The sequence below is a fragment of the Anomaloglossus baeobatrachus genome, chromosome 8, assembly GCF_048569485.1.
Source record: "Anomaloglossus baeobatrachus isolate aAnoBae1 chromosome 8, aAnoBae1.hap1, whole genome shotgun sequence".
In the NCBI taxonomy this organism is placed as follows: Eukaryota; Metazoa; Chordata; class Amphibia; order Anura; family Aromobatidae; genus Anomaloglossus; species Anomaloglossus baeobatrachus.
This window is the reverse complement of record NC_134360.1, coordinates 67,168,047-67,187,204: the sequence shown is the minus strand read 5'-3', so window position 1 is coordinate 67,187,204 and position 19,158 is coordinate 67,168,047. Positions and strand designations below refer to the sequence as shown.

General features: G+C 48.0%; 2 protein-coding genes across 2 annotated transcripts in view; one reads left to right on the top strand and one right to left on the bottom strand.

Moving 5' to 3' along the window:
• Nucleotides 1-12,986, bottom strand: part of PVALB (parvalbumin) — a 219,154-nt gene extending 206,168 nt beyond the window's left edge. Inside the window, exon 1 of the mRNA XM_075321764.1 lies at nucleotides 12,981-12,986. The gene's annotated coding sequence lies outside the window, so the exon portion shown is untranslated. The remainder of the gene's footprint in view (nucleotides 1-12,980) is intronic.
• The window catches only part of NCF4 (neutrophil cytosolic factor 4), a 66,630-nt gene that overhangs the window by 32,328 nt on the left and 15,144 nt on the right, over nucleotides 1-19,158 (top strand). The window contains exon 8 of the mRNA XM_075321761.1: nucleotides 10,274-10,372. Coding sequence (XP_075177876.1) covers nucleotides 10,274-10,372 — 99 coding nt within the window. The remainder of the gene's footprint in view (nucleotides 1-10,273; nucleotides 10,373-19,158) is intronic.

Genomic DNA, 19,158 nt, shown 5'->3' with positions numbered 1-19,158 from the left:
CGCCATGGAATCCGTGACCCCGGCGATATATCGTTAGATACGTCGTTGCGTGTAACGGGGCCTTTAGATGTGCCAGTAATCGGCTTGTGTTTTAATGATGGTGATCATCCTATAAACCGGCAATATGGGGACATAATGTTCGGAATAATAATTGTTTTGTTTAGTAAACGAGCGCTGATCAACTTATAGATAATCGATTCATGTTCATTAACGGGCCAAAACCGGCCTAATTGGGCTTTGAGCCTCAGTGACACACACCATCTAATTGTCACGCTAGGTACGGGGAAGTACCAAGCGCATAACGAAAAGGAAGGGAAACCCTGTGTCTAGGGAGAGGGAAGATGGTGACCCCTGACCAAACCTACTGCTGGTCCCTCACCACCGTAGACAGGTTCCACATCTATGCGCCGAGCTGGATACCTGACCCTAGGTATCCCTAGTGCTGGACACTAACTAGGGAACGGATGGGATGAGCTCTTCGTCAACCCTGCTAAACAACTATAGAAGACACAAGGAAGACACACAGGGGGAAAATGCATTAACTGCTTATCATTAGAGGACTCAGGTAGACGTTCAGCAGAGCTTTCAGCAACGATACCACAGAGGAGAACAAACCACCTGCTTGCAACCTTGGCTTGAAGGAACTGAAAATATCACCAGCACCAGTCCAAGGAAGGAAGGTGTATTCTAAACACCAAGGGAATACTGATGATCAGCAGCTGGGTGGAAGGCGAGCCCCTGCTGGGTCCAAAAGGGAAAGAGATGAATCCAGCAGGAAAGCTACCTATACCAATGAATACTGACAGCAGGAACAATGGAAAGTCAGGAAGCATTCTGTGCAGCCAAATGCTGTGACCTACTATGGCCAGAAACCACATGACTGTGTCACCCGTGACACACCTCTGACATTTAACAGTTTGGGTGGGCATACTTTGGAAAACCCAAAATTGCATGCACTTATGTTATTTCCTGAATTTTATCGTTTTGGTTTTTTTTTTTTTTAAATGTCAAGTTAGTTTTTTAGAATGTTGAAAAGCTGATAAGTTTAGCAGCAATAGTTCAAATTAAGGCATTATCAGAACTGTAAAATGAGAAAACTGAGGGCACTTCTTAACAGACAGATGTGAACAGGTGCAAACTGAACACAAAACATGCTTTAACAAATATACAGCTGCACTTTGAGATGCTGGGGTATGCAAATGTGTCGCCCGGGGACAAGGGGTACTCAGATCCGGGCCACGGAGTTACTTCTGTGGGTATCACGGTGGCGTGACCCGGTCTGTGATCCCAGGCTCCACAGTAAGAAGGGGATTAGGTAAGGGAGATTGTCCGTGACGCCACCCGTGGTGTGCGGTGAAGTAACGAAGCACCGCCGCTGCCGGTTAATGGATCCCGGGGATGGTGGTGGGCAGCAAGGTGGTGATTTCCCTCCAGGGGTAGGGTGTTGGTGTCCCGGGACCCCGGTGAGGTGGTGCAGGGAGGAGATGGAGACCGTCTGAGAGCTGTGCGCCCGGTTGGACCAGGGGATGTTGTTACTCACAGTTCGCTTTGCAAGGAAATTCACACAGAGTCAGGAATTAACCAGAAACTTCCAGAGTCCGCAGCCTTCGGTACGGAGGGTGTTAGTGTCCCACACGCGATGCAGCAGCCCCTGTTCTTTCCCTGCAGCCAGGTGTCTCTTTCTCCACTCTTTCTCTTTCTCCTCAGCTGGGAACGGGGAGTCCACTCCCCTGCAGTGATCCGGGTCACCCTTGGTACCGGCGGGCCGCTACCCTGCCCCGGCTACCTCTGGCCCCTTCCTCACTAACAGCCTGTCCCGGCCCTTTTGGAGCACACTTCTGTAGCAGCCCGGGAGCTACAACTCCGGGCTCCTCTCCTGTCTCTCTCTCCACACACTCTGCTCCAGCCCCTCCCCTCCTGCTCTGTTTTGTTCTTACACTGGGGGAGGTGGTTTGTCCTGCTGCACTGGAGTGGGATCAGGTTACCAAGGAGGATTAACTCTTTCTGTGACAACCTGGCTTTGCCAGGGCGTCACACAAAAATTGAATACAGGTATTAGGACATACATTACTGCTAAGGAAATACATTTTAAAATTGAGATTGCATAAAAAAGGTCAGTTTTTTGTAACCCAGCAGCCAGCATCAAGGAGTATCTTTTTGCTGGGTCCTTTCCTAAATCACTCTACCCAGGCTAAAAAGCTTACAGTTTTATAAGCACTCCATCCCATGAGCTTTAGGCGATGTTTAATCTTCTGTTAGCAGGTTCCTGCTTGCCCCAAAAATTGTAGGTTTTTCATCCCAGGTAGAGGCATTTAGGTAGGGACCCAGCATTTAGAGATACACCTTGACAATGGCTGCTGGGCTCACATAAACTAGCCTATTTTTTGCTCTATGTCTCAATTTTTACATATATTTATTTAGCTGTAATGCATGTCCACATTCCTGTGTTCAGTGTTTGCAAGCCTTGGCATCTCAGAGTGCAAGTACCAATCAAGGCATCAGGGTTGTAAACTTTTGGTGACATGGCCATCCTGGCATTAGTGCATCTTCAATAGTGATGCGATATTCAATCATGAGTCCTCCTCTAATAGTGATGGGCGATGAATGATTTGTGTGACATGACCCCATAGCTGGCCCCGTATAGGGCCCATTACATGTTCTCGTCATATAGAGAACTTCATTGCTCCTGGTACAGTATGTATGTCAGTTCTGCTATCTCCCAGTATATATCCCCCTGCCCTTCTTGCCTCATCTCTGTATATACTGGTCTTTTTCTCCCTGGGAAGTGCGCGGGTGCTTTGCATTTTCTCTTCACTGCATTTTAACCAGTGCACAGTTAGAGCAAAGACATTGGGTTACGGCTTCAATGAGGCTTCACCAAAGGTTATATCCAGAGAGGAGCGGAGAACTGCAATGCAGTGAAAGCTAAACCTCCGGACTGAGGCGGACCGGCCAGTGCACCACTGATAGTATTCTGGATTTAGCTCATTAATCAAGGATGGTTTTTAATATCAATGTTAATGATCAAATCTAAAATGTTCCTATATAAACCCAGACAACCTTTATTCTAGGCCTCCCCCTCCCTAGAGCTATCTATATATCCATCCATCTATCTATCTATATATCCATCCATCTATCTATCTATATATCCATCCATCTATCTATCTATCTATCTATCTATCTATCTATCTATCTATCTATCTATCTATCTATATATCCATCCATCTATCTATCTATCTATCTATCTAACTATCCCTATATCAAATCAAATCAAATCAAATCAAATAAGCTTTATTGGCAGGACCAAATACAAATTAGTTTTGCCAAAGCAAGTGTACATTAGGGGCTGGGGCTGTGGGGATGGTGGGTGGGGACTGTAGGAAGGATGGATGGGGCTCATCCAGGGTGGGGACTGTGGGGGCACTTCTAGGATGGGGGCTATGGAAGTCCATGGCTTATGATGGGGCATATCCACGGTGGGACTGTGGTAACGGTGGATGGGACATATCCAGGGTGGGGATTGGGGGGGCCACATCTGGGATGGGGGGCTATGGAAGTCCATGACTTATCATAGTTCTCTTTCTCGAAGTCTATGGCATTCGCTCACATACTGCGCTGCTATCTCCACTGCGCTCTCTTCTTCCCCCAGCAGGATATATATTTTCTCTTCCTCCTTCATGGAGCTGAAATCCGGGAAGAGATGGGAGAGTCTCCTGAAGTGAGTGTCCCTCACTGCTGAGTACTTGGTGCAGTGTAGCAGGAAGTGGGTTTCATCCTCCACGGCCTCCAGGTCACAGTGTTGGCACAGTCTGTCCTCCCTGGGCTTGTAGCTCTGCTTGTGACGTCCGGATTCGATGGCTAGACTGTGGGCACTGAGTCTATATCGGCTCAGGGTCCTGCGGTCTCTGGGGTCCGGGATTTTCTCCAGATACGGGGCCAGTCTGTAGTCTCTCTGTAGTCTCTGGTACGTGGTCAGTTTCTGTGAGGTGTTGATGTCGGTCCTCCAGTCACTGACATACCTCTCCTGGCCCTCGTCTACCATCTTCCTGATTCTGGTTCTTGTCAGGCTGCTGTGATTGGTTATTTTGTCCAGTTGGGTTTGGGAGGGCTGTGCCCGGGGTCCTGGTTCATCTGGCCCACGTATATATATCAGAGCTTTGTGGTGATGGGAGTTTGGATTGCTACTCTGTAGGTGAGCCTGAAATGATAGTGACCTCTTCAGAGCTGCTAGGTGTAGAGGGAATCTGCCCAGCTCAGCTCGACAGGCACTGTTGGAGGTGCTTCGATGGACCTGGAGAAGGTGCTTACAGAATTCCAGGTGGAATATTTCTGTTGGGCTGGAATCCCACCTTGACCAATCTGGGTAAGTGTGAGGGCCCCAGACTTCGCTGCCGTACAGGAGGATTGGGGCAATGATGGAATCGAAGATTTTTAGCCAGACCCTCACTGGTGGCTTCAGATGATACAATGTCCTTCGGATGGCATAAAAGGTTTTGCAGGCCTTGTTTTTCAGGGTCTCTATGGCTTGTTTGAAGCTCCCTGACTGGTGAATTTCCAGGCCCAAGTAGGTGTATTTGTCTGTTCCTGTTAGAGTGTAGCCGTTTAGGACAAATGAAGGATGCTGGTCAAATCTTCTTTTTCTCTTCTGGAACACCATGATGTTGGTTTTCTTTAGATTGATCGGTAGTGCCCATGTGGAGCTGAATTTCTCCAAGATTTGTAGGTTGTCTTGGAGACCTTTCTCGGTTGGTGACACCAGCAGTAGGTCATCTGCATAGAGCAAGAATTTCACCTGGGCATCATGGAGTGTGAGACCTGGAGCAGGTGAAGATTCTAGAGCAGTAGCCAGCTCATTGATGTAAATATTGAAGAGCGTTGGACTTAGGCTGCAGCCCTGTCTGACTCCTCGGCTCTGCTGGAAATAAGCCGTTCTTCTACCGTTCACACTCACGCTGCAGAGGTTCTCGGTGTAGGAGCTTTTGATGACATCATAGGTCTTTCCTCCTATTCCGCTTTCCAGCATTTTTAAGAACAAGCCCGGGTGCCACACTGAGTCAAAGGCCTTTTTAAAGTCTACAAAGCAGGCGTATATCTTCCCATGCTTTGTATTGTGGACGTGGCTCTGAATGAGACTGTGCAGGGTGTAGATGTGGTCCGTGGTGCGGTGGTTTGGCACGAACCCTGCTTGGCTTTTGCTCAAGACATTGTGCTCGGTAAGGAAACTGATGATCCTTTTGTTTAGGATGCTGTTGAACAGTTTTCCCAAGTTACTGCTGACACATATGCCTCTGTAGTTGGCAGGGTCATACCTGTCCCCACTCTTGTGGATCGGTGTAATGAGTCCTTGGTTCCAGGTACGAGGGAAGTAACCAGCACTCAGCACAATGTTGAACAGTTTAACCATTGCAGCTTGAATTTCTGGTGGGCTGTACTTCAACATCTCTGGGGGGATTCCATCCAGACCACTAGATTTTTTACACTTTATGGAAGTGATTTTCTCTGCAACTTCCTGTAATGTAATTGGTGTGTCCAGTGGGTTTTGGAAGTTTTTGATTTTCTCTTCCATTGCCTTTAGTTTTGATGTTATGTTTTCCTGCTCTTGGCTTAGTCCTTCTTTTGGGATGTCTTTGTAGAGGTCTCTGAAGTACTGGAGCCAGATGTTGCCATTTTGGATATGGGTGTCATTCTTTTTCTTGCTCTTTGTGTCCATGTGGTTCCATATTTCCCAGAAGGAGTTGTCTTGGAGGGCGTCTTGGAGTTGGCTAAGTTTGGTAGAGATGTAGCTCTGCTTCTTCCTCCTGAGGATGGTTTTGTACTGCTTTTGTATGGTGTCATAGGCTTCCCTCAGGTCTGGGTTGTTGGGGTCTCTGTGTTTATTGTTTGAGGCTGTTCTCAGGGTCTTTCGAACGGCTTTACACTCTTTGTCAAACCAACCATTGATCTGCTTTTCTTTTGGCCTCTTGTAGTTGACTTGTTTGAGGTCGGACAATTTGGCCATGGTGTGGAATATTTTGTTGAGGTCTTTTGCAGCTTGATTCACTCCTTCTGGGTTTGACTTATACTTGTAGCTGTAGAAGTTGTGGAGCATCTCCTGTAATTCCGGTCTGTTGGGAGCCTCTTTATATTTTATTTCTGACGTCTTGGACCATTTATAGGATGGAGGTCGCTTGTAGAGGCTGCTCTGCTGTGGCTTTTGTGTGGATGGTTTCTCTGTAGATTTTATGTACAGGAGAAGTTGGCTGTGGTCTGACAGGTGCGTTTGTGGGGTGACTATGAAGGCGCTAATATTTGCCGGGTCCATATCTGTAATGGCGTAGTCTACTACACTCCTTCCTACATGGGAGTTTAGTGTGTATCTTCCCAGTGAGTCTCCCTTTGTACGTCCATTAAGAATATGAAGACCTAAACTTTTACATAAGTTCAGGAGCTTTTTGCCACTTTTGTTGACTGTACTGTCATAGCTGTTTCTCTCTGAGTGTTCTGAGTCGTGACTGTCATTCTCTGCCCCAAATATGTAGATGTTTCCATCTGTGGTCAGAAAGTCTTTTTCTCTCCCTGTTCTTGCATTGAGGTCTCCAAAGATGAGAACTTTGCCCAGGACCTGATAATGGGTGGCTTCTTCTTGTAAGATCTCAAAGCTGTCTGGATTGAAGTAGGGGGACTCTGGCGGTGGTATATAGGTGGTGCAGAGGTAGACATCGGACTGAGAGGTGAGGATGGAGCTGCTGATTCTGATCCATATGTGGCTGCCTCCTCTCTTCACTGGTGTGATGTACTGGTGGAGCTCTTCTTTATACCAGATCAGTATTCCTCCTGAGCAGCGGCCCTGTTTGATGTTTTTATTTTTAAGGGCAGGGACAGAGATTTCCCTGTATCCGATTGGCACCGGAGATTCGTTTTCAGCTCTGGTCCATGTTTCCAGGAGGATCTGAATGTCTATATTTTTCAGTCTTTGAATAAAGTCGGGGTCATTTGTTTTACATCCAAAGGCCGAGGTGCTCAGGCCTTGGATGTTCCAGCTGCTGATTGTGAATGAGGTCATTTTTTTTTTTTTTTCTATTATACCTCATGTGTATATACCTTGTAATGAGTGCGGCTGTGTAAGACACTCTGGATTTACGACTGGTTTATAGGTGTGTTAGATCCAGTCACATTAGTTTCCTGCACAATGTGCTGAGCAGGGTTCTAATCTCTTCCATATCTCTGCCCTGCATGTCTCTGTGTGGGGCTGATGGTCCCCTCCATGGTGGTCTCCTCCTCTGATGGCCCGATGTTGGGTGAAGGGCTTTGTTTCTGGCCTCCTGTGATGAAATAGGGGTTTCCTGTCTTTTTATTGTTGGGGGTCTTTCCATGGGTTTGTTGTTGTTGTTGAGTCCAGGCATGGGGTCTCTGTTTAGTATAATGTCCTTCAGCTCTTTGGCCAGTAGGCTGACCCCTTGTTTGTTTAGGTGCTTGTCGTCATAGAGGTGTTGGTGTTTTATAGAGGGGTGTTGTGCCAGGATCACGTCGGGCACAGCCTTGATTCTGGTGGTCAGGTCCGTGTTGATGTTCTGGATAGTTTGGCTTGATACATCATTTCTTGGGAGCAGAGATGATAGAATTATTTTGCTGTCCGGGAATTTTAGTTTTGCCGTCTTTGCTAGTTGGGTCAGTTGTCCTGCGATCTGCTGGTGTTGGTCTGGCAGATTGTTTGTTCCTGTGTGTATAAAAATATGATTTGGGCTTGTAAACCGTGGGGTATTGATGACGGCTGTCACCTGCTCAATAGTTGCACAGCGGATTTGTTTGACCCTTTTGCCTGGGAATAGTCGCAGTGTATTCAGGTATTTCCCATTTGAGTCCATTATTAGGATGGTATCAAAACTTTGTGAGGTCACGGGTGGGGTACGTGGGTGAAGCTGGGGGTCTGTGCTGGAGATTTTGCTGGTGGCTGGTTCTCTTCTCTTTTCTGTTTTTCTGGTTTGTAGTTCACTTATGTTATTTTCAGGAGCATTCATATTGTTGGAGTTATTTGGTATCTCAGTGTCCTGGCCAGTGGAGGCCATGGTGTCTGTACTGGTGTTAGTTACCATAGCTCCCTCCTGGTCAGTGGAGGCCATGTTGTCTTCACTCCTCTGTGTTTCTATGGCGTCCTCCTGTTTCAGGCGTCCAGGAGTCTTCAGCTCTGTTATCTCCAGTCTCAGTCGGGCATTTTCTTGCTGCAGTTCACACATTTTGCTTCTTATTTCCTGCAGATGCATATTCACTGCTGCATATTCACATCTCAGTTTGTTTATCTCTTTCATTACTTGGTCATTTGCATTTCTGTCACCAAGGTTTCTTTGAAGTTCTTCTTTAAATTGTATAAAGTCTCTTTCTAGTTGAGATAAACAGTCTCTGAGGGTCTCGGGTGAGGGGTGTGAAGTGTTGGGGGCTGCAGTTCTGTCTCTGGAGGTCTCTGTAGAGGTGATGGTGGCTGCTGGGGTTTGTTGTTCTTTGCAATTTTGTGCCTGGAGTTTAATTTGAGAAAAGCGGTCTTTAAATTTCTGTAAGTTTTCCTCAGTCCCTTGTACCATGATTGTGCCATTATTATACACGTTTATGGTCAGTGAGTTGGTCTCGTCTTCTTTTTGGTTTCTAATTCTGATCTGCCGGCCCCTATTAATGCCGTTCTTGTATGTATGCTTATATTGTTTGCACAGAGCGGTGTGCCAGGCTAAGGGTTGGTCTGTGAAAAATAATAAATTGGTTTTTCTTTTATCTTTCTCTTTAGAGGTAAAATCAGTAAAGAGGGTCTCTGGATCTTCTCTAATCTTTGCATGTTTTATGGCTTTTTGCGCATGAATGCTTTTCTGCCCTTCAGAGTATGTGATTTCCAGAGTTTGTGACCCCCTGGTGTCCCGTGTCTCCAGCTCTGCTCTCTGCCCAGTTACTTGTATTACATTTATATCTTCCATTTTTATAGTAATCCTTATTTATCAGAGATGTAATTACAGCACTGTCTGTAGGTTGTGGTATGGATGGAGGATGGTCCTACCTTTTGGATGTGCAGATCTCTGGGAGTCAGTCTGGAGTCCTCCTGTTGTATGTGATCTGTCCTTCAACAGGTTTTTTCTTATGTCCTTTAAATCCTCTATTTCCTCTTTTTTCATAAAAATCTTTAGTCCAGCTCAGTCCAGCTCACTTTCCTCTTCCACGGAGTCCAATTTTTCCAGGTTTTGTCTTACTGTTTGCTCATTACAAGGTATAAATGATGAAAAACTCAGGAGCTCATCTTCGATGCTGCTTACTCCTAGGAATGGTGGGCGGGATCTATCTATCTATCTATCTAACTATCCCTATATCTATCTATCTATCTATCTATCTATCTGTTATCTATTTATCTATCAATCTATCTATCTATCTGTTATCAATTTATCTATCTATCTATCTATCCATTATCTATCTATCTGTTATCTATCTATCTGTTATCTATCTATCTATCCCTCTATCTATCCATCTATCTATCTATCTATCTATCTATCTATCTATCCATCCTTTATCTATCTATCCCTCTATCCCTCTATCTATCTATCTATCAATTATCTATCTATCTATCCCTATATCTATCTATGATTCTATTTATTTATCTATCTATCCCTCTATCTATCCATCCAGCTATCTATCAATTATCTATCTTCTATCTATCCCTATATCTATCCATCTATCCATCTATCTATCTATCTATCTATCCCTTATCTATCTATCTATCTATCTATCTATCCCTTATCTATCTATCTATCTATCTATCTATCTATCTATCCCTTATCTATCTATCTATCTATCTATCTATCCCTTATCTATCTATCTATCTATCTATCTATCTATCTATCCCTTATCTATCTATCTATCTATCTATCTATCTGTCTAACAGTCTATGATTCTATTTATCTATCCCTCTAGCTATCCATCCATCTATCTATCTATCAATCTTCTATCTATCCCTAGATCTATCTATCCATCCATGCATCCATCCATCCATCCATCCATCCATGCATCCATCCATCTATCTATCAATTATCTATCTTCTATCTATCCCTATATTTATCTATGTATCTATCTATCCCTATATCTATCTATCTATCTGTCTATGATTCTATTTATTTATCTATCTCTCCCTCTATCTATCCATCCATCTATCAATTATCTATCTTCTATCTATCCCTATATCTATCCATCCATCCATCCATCCATCCATCCATCTATCTATCTATCTATCTATCTATCTACATAATGTTTTTATTTCTTCTCTTAGGCTCTCTTTGACTTTAAAGGGAATGCTGATCAAGAACTCAACTTTAAATGTGGAGACCTCATTTATCTTTTGAGCCGAGTGAACAAAAACTGGTTGGAGGTAAGAAAGGGACAAGTGGGCTGAGTGTAAAGTAACCTGTTATGTTGCTAATAATATGTGATCTGCAGGCGGGATGTTACGCAGCAGGAGGAGCTGATCAGATTGATATACTGTACTATTTTGGAGAAAGTTCAAGTGAAACTTGTGTTTTATTCATTGCAATCCCTGGTGTCTGTATGTATGAGTCCAGTGGGCGGTCTTATTCATTAATTGCATGCACAGTTATACAGGGGAGACTGTCAGAGATAGCTGTCAATCACTAGTAGCCCCACCCACTGGACTCATACATACAGACACCAGGCATATCAATGAATAAAAAACAACTTACCCTGAAGCAAAAGGCTGAAATTAATTCTGATCAATGTTAATATTAACATAATTATAATTATTATGTTATATTAATATTGTATGACTTCATATTGAGCAGAATTAAGTATGCTGATGCACCTCTAAATACAGTATGAGTCCACACAGAGCCCCACTATATACACTGAGCCTTCATATAGCCTCTTATATGCAGCAGGAGCCCTCACATAGCATTCTATATACACTATGAGCCCTCACAAAGGATCCTATATGTAGTATGAGCCTTCATATAGTCTTCTATATATAGTATGAGTCCTCGTATAGCCTCTTATATACAATATGAACCCTCACATAGCATTCTATATACAATATGAGCCCCCAAATAGCCTCCTATATACAGTAGAAGCCCCCACACATCCTCCTATATACAGTATGAGCCCTCACACATCCTCCTATATTCAGTATGAACCCTCGCACAGCCTCCTATATACAGTATGAGCCTGCACACATCCTCCTATATATACCAGGAGCCTACACATCCTCCAATATATAGCAGGAGCCCCCACATAGCCTTCTATATACAAAAAAATATATAAAGGGATCAGCTCATCATATGAAGCAATTACAAGGAGAGGTCATTTCTGGACGGAGCTCAGATGAAGGGTGGCTAGTAGGTAATCAAAAAAAGGTGGATGTATTTATCAACACAAAAAGATCCAAAAATATATAAAAACATCAAAATTTATTTCCAAGTGATTAAAAACATGTACAAAATTCCATGAAAGTGTCCTGTGGTAATAAACATCAGTACAGCAGACTATTTTCATGCAATTTTGTACATGTTTTTAATTGCTTGTAAATCAATTTTGATGTTTTTATATATTTTTGGAAGTTTTCTTGATGCTGGATACATCCACCCTTTTTATTACCTTCTATATGCAGTATGAGCCCCGACACATCCTCCTATGTACAACAGGAGCACCCATATAGCCTCCTATATACAGTATAAGCACCCACATGGCTTCTTATGTACAGTTGGAGTCCCCACATAGCCTCCTATATACAGTATGAGCCCCCACATAGCCTACTATATATAGCATGAGCCCCTACATAGCCTCCTATATATAGTATGAGCCCCCACATAGCTTCCTATATACAGTGTGAGCCCCCACATAGCTTCCTATATACAGTATGAGCCCCCACATAGCCTCCTATATACAGTATGAACACCTATATAGCCTCCTATATACAGCAGAAACCCCCACATAGCCTACAATATACAGTATGAGCGCCCACATGGCTTCTTATGTATAGTATGAGCCCCCACATAGCCTCATATATACAGTATGAGCCACCACTTGGCATCCTACATGCAACATTAGCCCCTACATGGCCTCCGATGTACAGTATGAGCCCTACATAGCCTCCTATATATAGCATGAGCTCCCACATAGCCTCCTATATACAGCATAAGACCCCCACATAGGCTTGACTTCTTCTTGGTGTCAATGTGCACATGCTGGTGCTGGCATTGGCTGATGGCTTCATTGCGCTGGCAACAGCAGCTCCCCTGAAGCTGTGATGCTGTTCTGTGCTGCACCAGCACTGAAGTTCCAGGTAAGCTTCCTGCCCGGAGATCTGCATCGGGGCAACACGAGTGAGGTGAGTATGTGTTGCCATACAAAACATTATAATGAGCTTAATCTGGCCATAGGCCCCCTGGAACTTTGGGCCCTGGGCAGTAGCCCACATTGCCCTCATTATAATTCTCTTATAATCACTACTGAGTTGGAGAGTGCAGGGAATTGACTCATAAACAGCACACACATATTTGAGGGATTCCTGCTCTCTCATACCTCTGTGATAGGCCATTATACAGCAGTACTGGGCAATATACCAGTGACTCCAGCACTAGAGTGAGATAAAACTCTTACTAAAAATAAGCAGTGTGGTCTACATTTCTGTGCTTCTCTCTTGCTCTGCTCCTCCGTATTCCTATTCTATCACAGACTTCAATAAACAGCCTTGGTCTGATCCATCACTGAGCTGACAATCGATCTGACTCTTGTTTTCATCATCATGGATTTTAAAAGTTTTTCAAAGTCAGTTTTAGTTGAGAAGGCAAAGGGGGGAGTGTGTTAGAAGTGGCTAATAAGTGGAGAAAGAATCCTATTTCTCTGATGACATACAGTATATTACAAATTTTCTGATATCTGCTTGAACTTCTGATTTATGCAAATTTGTTGAAATGACAATGTAGCACCCCTGAGACACTCAGGGCACTACAGGGAACTGCATCCTCTTGGGGATGCAGGACCTACCCCCTGGGACCCTGAGTACTAGTGCCGATACCACCAAAGCACAACCAAAATCCTAGTTCTCCACTCCACACCGGGCATATAGGGTTAACCATGTAGGGGGATGGTCGCCATGGAAAGGAACGAGTCCCTGGGATTAGCTAGCCTGGTGGGAGGGGTCAGTCAATCTAGAGAACAGTGGCACACAGGAGAGGTGTGCGGACGTGCCTGAGCTGGGTCTGTGCAACGGTGACCCCGGGGGCACAGGAGAGAGGTCGCCAGGTCGGCTACCGGAGATACCGCTGGGACCGAAGATACCGCTGGGATCGGAGCACGCACGGGGCACAGGGCCCTAGATCAGGCGCCAGTTCTACATGGCTTGATAAATACCTGCCCAGTGAGGACACCTTCACGGACTTCACCGAGCCAAATAATCCGGGGGCATCAGCAGTAAACTAGGATCGGGGTTCGGACACTTACCTCCCCACAGGGTCCGCACTGCCTGCCGTACGGAGAAGGAGACTGTACCCCAAAAGGGACAGTCAGGCCCCAAAAGCTCCACGTTGAGGACCCAACCAACAGAGAGTGTCGGGGGCAGAGCAACCTGGGTCACTACATTGGCACTGATACTCATACTCCATGGGACCTGAACCAGCAATCCCTGGGTCTACAGTGAGTAGAGACTGTTAAAGACAACCTGGTGTGGTCTCCGTTATTACCCCCGTTACATCTCCCAGGCACAGCCCTACCTGCGGAGGGCCTAACACCATTGCTGCACTCACTGTACCGCCCTGAGAGGGGCCCAGCCGCTTCCTCTGCTTGCTCGGGCCGAGCCGTTCGAAATCCGGGCTCGGGTTGTCGGTGGCACGAGCGCCTCCGGACCGGGGGCCACGTCGCTCTGTTAGAGGGGGGGAGAGGTAGCGGGGTGGTGGTGATGGTGGGACGGGACCCGCAGCCGGGAAGGGCCGCGCTGTCGTCTCACGGGTCGTGACGCCACCCACGGGTCGTGGTGACGGGGTGCACCACCGCTGCGGCTGGAGTGAAGGCGGGCTCGTCCAGGATCGGTGTTGCGGCCGCAGCCTAGATGTCAGCCCCTCCGTGGGTAGGGGTGGTGTGTCCCGGGGCCCCGGTGGTGGGGACTGGAGCGCTGATGTTGTTGTCGGGTGCAGGGTGCGGTGCCGCAGTATAGTGTCGTGCCCGGATGGCACTGGTGTACTCACGATTGATTCACACTCAGAGTCACTGGTAAACCAAAGTTCGGATGTGGTCGGTTCCCGCGGCCGGCTGCTGATGTCCCCTGTGGGGTTGATGGTGGCCCCTTTTCCCGTGCACCTCTGGACGTTGTGTTTTGGCTCCCCTGCCTGAGCAGTGGTAGCCCGCTCCCCGGCGTTGAGCTGCCGGAGGAGCCCTCAGTTGCCCGCAGGCGCTGGCCCGTCGGGTGTTTGGCCCTTGGCGGTGGCGCTCACCCGGTCTCGGTGGGCTTTTGCCTTCTTTCGGGACTTTGGGTGTGGATGAACCCGTGAGGTCCAGCCAGCAATCAGTCAATTTGCCTACACTCAGTGGCTTGTAAGCTAGGACGGGGTCTGAGTACCCGGTTTTTGGTGCTCCGGTACACGGTTGACTCCCTGGTTCAGGACCGGCGGGCTCCAACCCAGGCCCGGTCCGTACGGTTCCGCCGGTTGCTGTACCGGTACTCCTGCAGACGGCCACCACTGTCTGCCTGCCTGACGTTTCCAAGGGGCCCAGGCTCCTACCCGGGTCCCTGACAGCTGCTCCACTACCACTCACTGTCAACTCAAAACTCTTCTGTTTGAACTTCCTGCCCCAGGACAGTATTCTCCTCGGTGGGCATGCCTTTCCGCCTGACTCCGCCCACCTGGTGTGCTCTACTGGCCCTGAGGGAGGCATCAGGTCTCCCTTTCGGGTGACATGTGTGTGACCTCACAGGGGGGGGTGTGTATGTGGTAGGTGTAATTACCTGTGACCCCTGGGGTCCAGGGAGTCACATCACCACCAGCTCTCGGAGTACCCATATTTAGCAGCGGGGGTTCTCCATTCTTAACCACAACCCGCAGGTGGCGTCACATGACAATAACTCTTACCACCCCTGTAAATAGCCCCATTACAAAAGGGGCCAAGGGCACGGAACCGGGAAACGGCCACCAAAGTGACATCTCTGACTGTATGTTCTGCCCGGGACCGAGTACCCCATTCCCTGGGCGACACAACAACATTGTAACTACTTAGATGCTGCAGTCACCATTACAGACAGGAATCAGCTGTGTAACACAGCCAAGATATGCTGCATATGGAGCCAGATCAGCTTTTGAGCCTACTCTGCACAGCTTCTGCCAACTTTTCTTAAAAAATATTGATGGCTTATGCCACTTAAACCACTACTGTTACATTCTGAACTGGGTTACCATTGATCTTATTGCAGTGGAGATACAGTACCACCTGTTTAGCTCAGTCGACTTAGTAAAAGAATGAGAACTGTTCTACAGCACCTGGCAGCAGCAGCTACAGATTGAACTGAGCTGTTTAGTGCAGTTCCTTTCAATGTTTGTGTGCAGCCCCCACGTCAGCAGCCGAGCTGCTCGGATACGGACACCGCTGCCACTGAGGGGAGCTAGTTTGGGTCCAGTCCCCGATGGTGTTGCCTGATGATCTGTGACCTTTTCCCTGGCACTTAGTCTGCTTCTTAGTTGGCCCCGGTAGCTTGAAACTAGTCGGGTCCCGCTCCCCAGTGTGGCTAAGTGTGGGAGCTTGCTTTCAGGGTTCATGTTTGGGATTTCCTGGACCGGTTTAGTGGAAAGTCCTATCCCCCTCGTTGCGCTAGTACCCCGATTATGGAGCGGGTGGGGAGCGGATCTTGAAGGCTCCGTTCTCGTTGGGTCAACTGTCAGGTTGCCTGAAGCTACTCCCTGACCTAGGGTCCACGTACCCCGTCGTGCCCTGGTCCCAGCCCGGTGATGGTACAAGGCCGCCGGCTGTCCTCCTTGACAATACCGTGCCCCTTGTCACAATCCCCTGCGACAGGGGGTCCAGCTTCTACTAGGCCCAGACCACCATCTGCCACCTAGTTACTTCAAAGGAGCCCGGCTTCTGACTTCCTCTCTCTTTCACTTCCAACACTACACTGGCCTATTCCTGACACTCCTGACCTCACCTTAACCAACCCCCCAAGTGGGCGACCCTATTCCACTCAGGCCATCCACTGGTGTGGTGAGTGTGGTTCAGAGTGTTCCTAGGATTTTGATTGACTGCTGTTTTCAACACCATAGTTAAGTTCCCGTAACCAAGGAGGAGGTGGATATTACACAGAAGGGCAGATTGCACAATACCCTGTGACGACCTGATAGTCCAGAGCGTCACATTCCCCCTTGGTTAAACGTAGCTTGTTCTCGAGCTACAGGACATCAGAGGTTTATTATTTTTTTTTTCAAACTGCAAAGTAGAAAAGAAAACATTTATATTTACAAATACGTCCCTCATTAGGGAGGCTGGCACTTAAACGTTACTGGAAACTTTGCGAGTTCATCATTCCAATGGTGGAACGCTACCGGTTTCAGTAGTAGCGGAGGCTCAATCTGCTCCGTTGCAGCCTCTTCCTGCAACAGTCTAGCCCCAATGTCCCGGATCCCATTAACCCGCCACCCAAACAACCTAACCCCCTGCAAACCTATTGTGGGCCCGTGACCAGGTTAAGGTTCCGGGCATTGTAATAGATGACTCTGTAGAAGTCCTGAGCAACCTGGTAGCCATTGCCCCTTGCACCGACCCACACCAGGGCCTCCTGGTGCCATCTACCAGCACTGCACCGTCCAAGGCCCTGATGGTCTATTCCCTATAACAAAGGGTGGAAAAGGTTCAACAAGGAGGGCACAGTCTAATTATAGCAGAACTTTCCTGTCACCTTCCATCAGGAACCCTTCAGCCGGTCCCTGACAGCCTCCTCCATTTGAAAACTGGAGAACATTCAACAAAGGGGACAGTCCATATAAAACTTTAAAACATTCAGGTTGCGGTCCCTTTAGCGTCGAGCACCTCCTGGACACACTCTTGCAAAGTGCCCTGGTAAACCACAGCGACGGCAGATAGGCACTACTTCCATGGTATCAACTGAGATCTCCTCATCTGAAGTGGACTCTGTTTCCATCTCCATGATCTCCAATGACATCTGTGCCTGTGACGACAGTATCATTCTACAGCTGTTTCCTCCAAAACGTGGCACCCATGCAGCTTCTGGGTACTGGAACCTGAATCGCCTTATTCCATCTCCTCCGGTTCCGAGTCCATGGTAACCCGGTCAATGTGGTCAGAAGCCACGGACTAATCATCTCTATCAGAAGTCGAGGGGTCCGCTGCCGGTGGTGCGGGCAGTGCCTCAGGGTCAGCCGTAGCGGAGGGTGAAGGTGATAGCGGCTGAGTGCTGGCCTTGAGCGGGAGCGCCTCGGATCCCACAGCCGCATCGTCCGGATTAGTGAAATCAACTGGGACTGGGTAACCTCTCGTGGGACTTCGGTCTCACGGGTTTGCACTGCCGCAGCCATCCTCCGCGTCTCCATCCGCAGAGCTGCTCCGGGAGCCTCTGCTGAACAACCGCGCCTTTCTGCCATCTTGACTCTGCGCCGTCCAGAAATGTTATGGCAGAGTCCTGGAGTCCCTGCTTCTCTTCCGCTGCTGCTACATGTCGTCACGCCCCCTCGGTTTTCACTCAGCACTCTTCTCAATGCTGTGGCCCTCTTGGAACGTTTGTTTCCGGCCTCACACATAGGATGAAGGTCGGGGCTTCTGCTTTGCGCGCTTTCGCGGGGAAGATGGCATTTTGGCGTGAAAAGATGGCAGAAGATGGTGGAATTGGTGGGGAATGGGATCTTGACTCGCGGTTTTCGGTCTTAAAGGCACACGTCACCCAGGTAAGTGGGTCCTGCTCGTATCCTGTTCGTGATGCCAGGAATTTGAGGTGTGCCGTCCCCATATCAGCAGCCGAGCTGCTCGGATCCGGACCCGCGGTGGCTCGAGGGGCGTCCGGACCCGGGGGTGGTGCGGCCACTCAAATGAAGGGGGTATTTACCAGGGATGGTATATCTACAGTTCTTGATGCCACCCGTGGTGTGTGGTAAGGTTGGAGTACCACTACTGCTGTTGGGGAGTACCCGGTGTGATGACAGGGGCAGCCAGGTGTTGCAACCCTCCACAGATAGGGGGGCTGCTCCGGGACTCGGTGATGAGGTAGAGAAGTGCCGTTGAGGGGTGTAAGGGTCAGTTGTGTACTCACTCAGTCCAAGAATCTGACACCGACAACTTGGTAAACCAAAGTTCTGGACACCGCTGCCGCCGAGGGGAGCTAGTTTGGCTCCCGTCCCCGATCGTGTTGCCTGATGATCTGTGACCTTTTCCCTGGCACTTAGTCTGCTTCTTAGTTGGCCCCGGTAGCGTGAAACTAGTCGGGTCCCGCTCCCCAGTGTGACTAACTGTGGGAGCTTGCTCTCAGGGTTCACGCTTGGGATTTCCTGGACCGTTTTAGTGTAAAGTCCTATCCCCCTCGTTGTGCTAATACCCCGATTTGGGAGCGGGTGGAGAGCGAATCTTGAAGGCTCCATTCTCGTCAGGTCAATTGTCAGGTTGCCTGAAGCTACTCCATAAAATAGGGTCCACGTACCCTGCCGTGCCCTGGTCCCAGTCCAGTGATGGTACAAGGCCGCCGGCTGTCCTCCTTGACAATACCGTGCCCCTTGTCACGATCCCCTGCGACCGGGGGTCCAGCTCCTACTAGGCCCAGACCACCGTCTGCTACCTAGTTACTTCCAAGGAGCCCAGCTCCAGACCTCCTCTCTCCTTCACTTCCAACACTACACTGGCCTACTCCGGACACTCCTGACCTCCCCTTAACCAACCCCCCAAGTGGGCGACCCTATTCCACTCCGGCCGTCCACTGGTGTTTCTGATGGGTGGGGTGCAGAGTGTTCCTAGGATTTTGATTGACTGCTGTTGGCAACACCATAGTTAGGGACCCATAACAAAGGAGGAAGTGGATATTGCACAGAAGGGCAGATTGCACAATACCCTGTGACGACCTGATAGGCCATGGCGTTACATTTGCATCCAGCTACTGCTGGGGCTAATAACAGGTGATTGGTGGGAGAGGGTCAAGTATTAGACTCCCGCCGAGCTAATAGT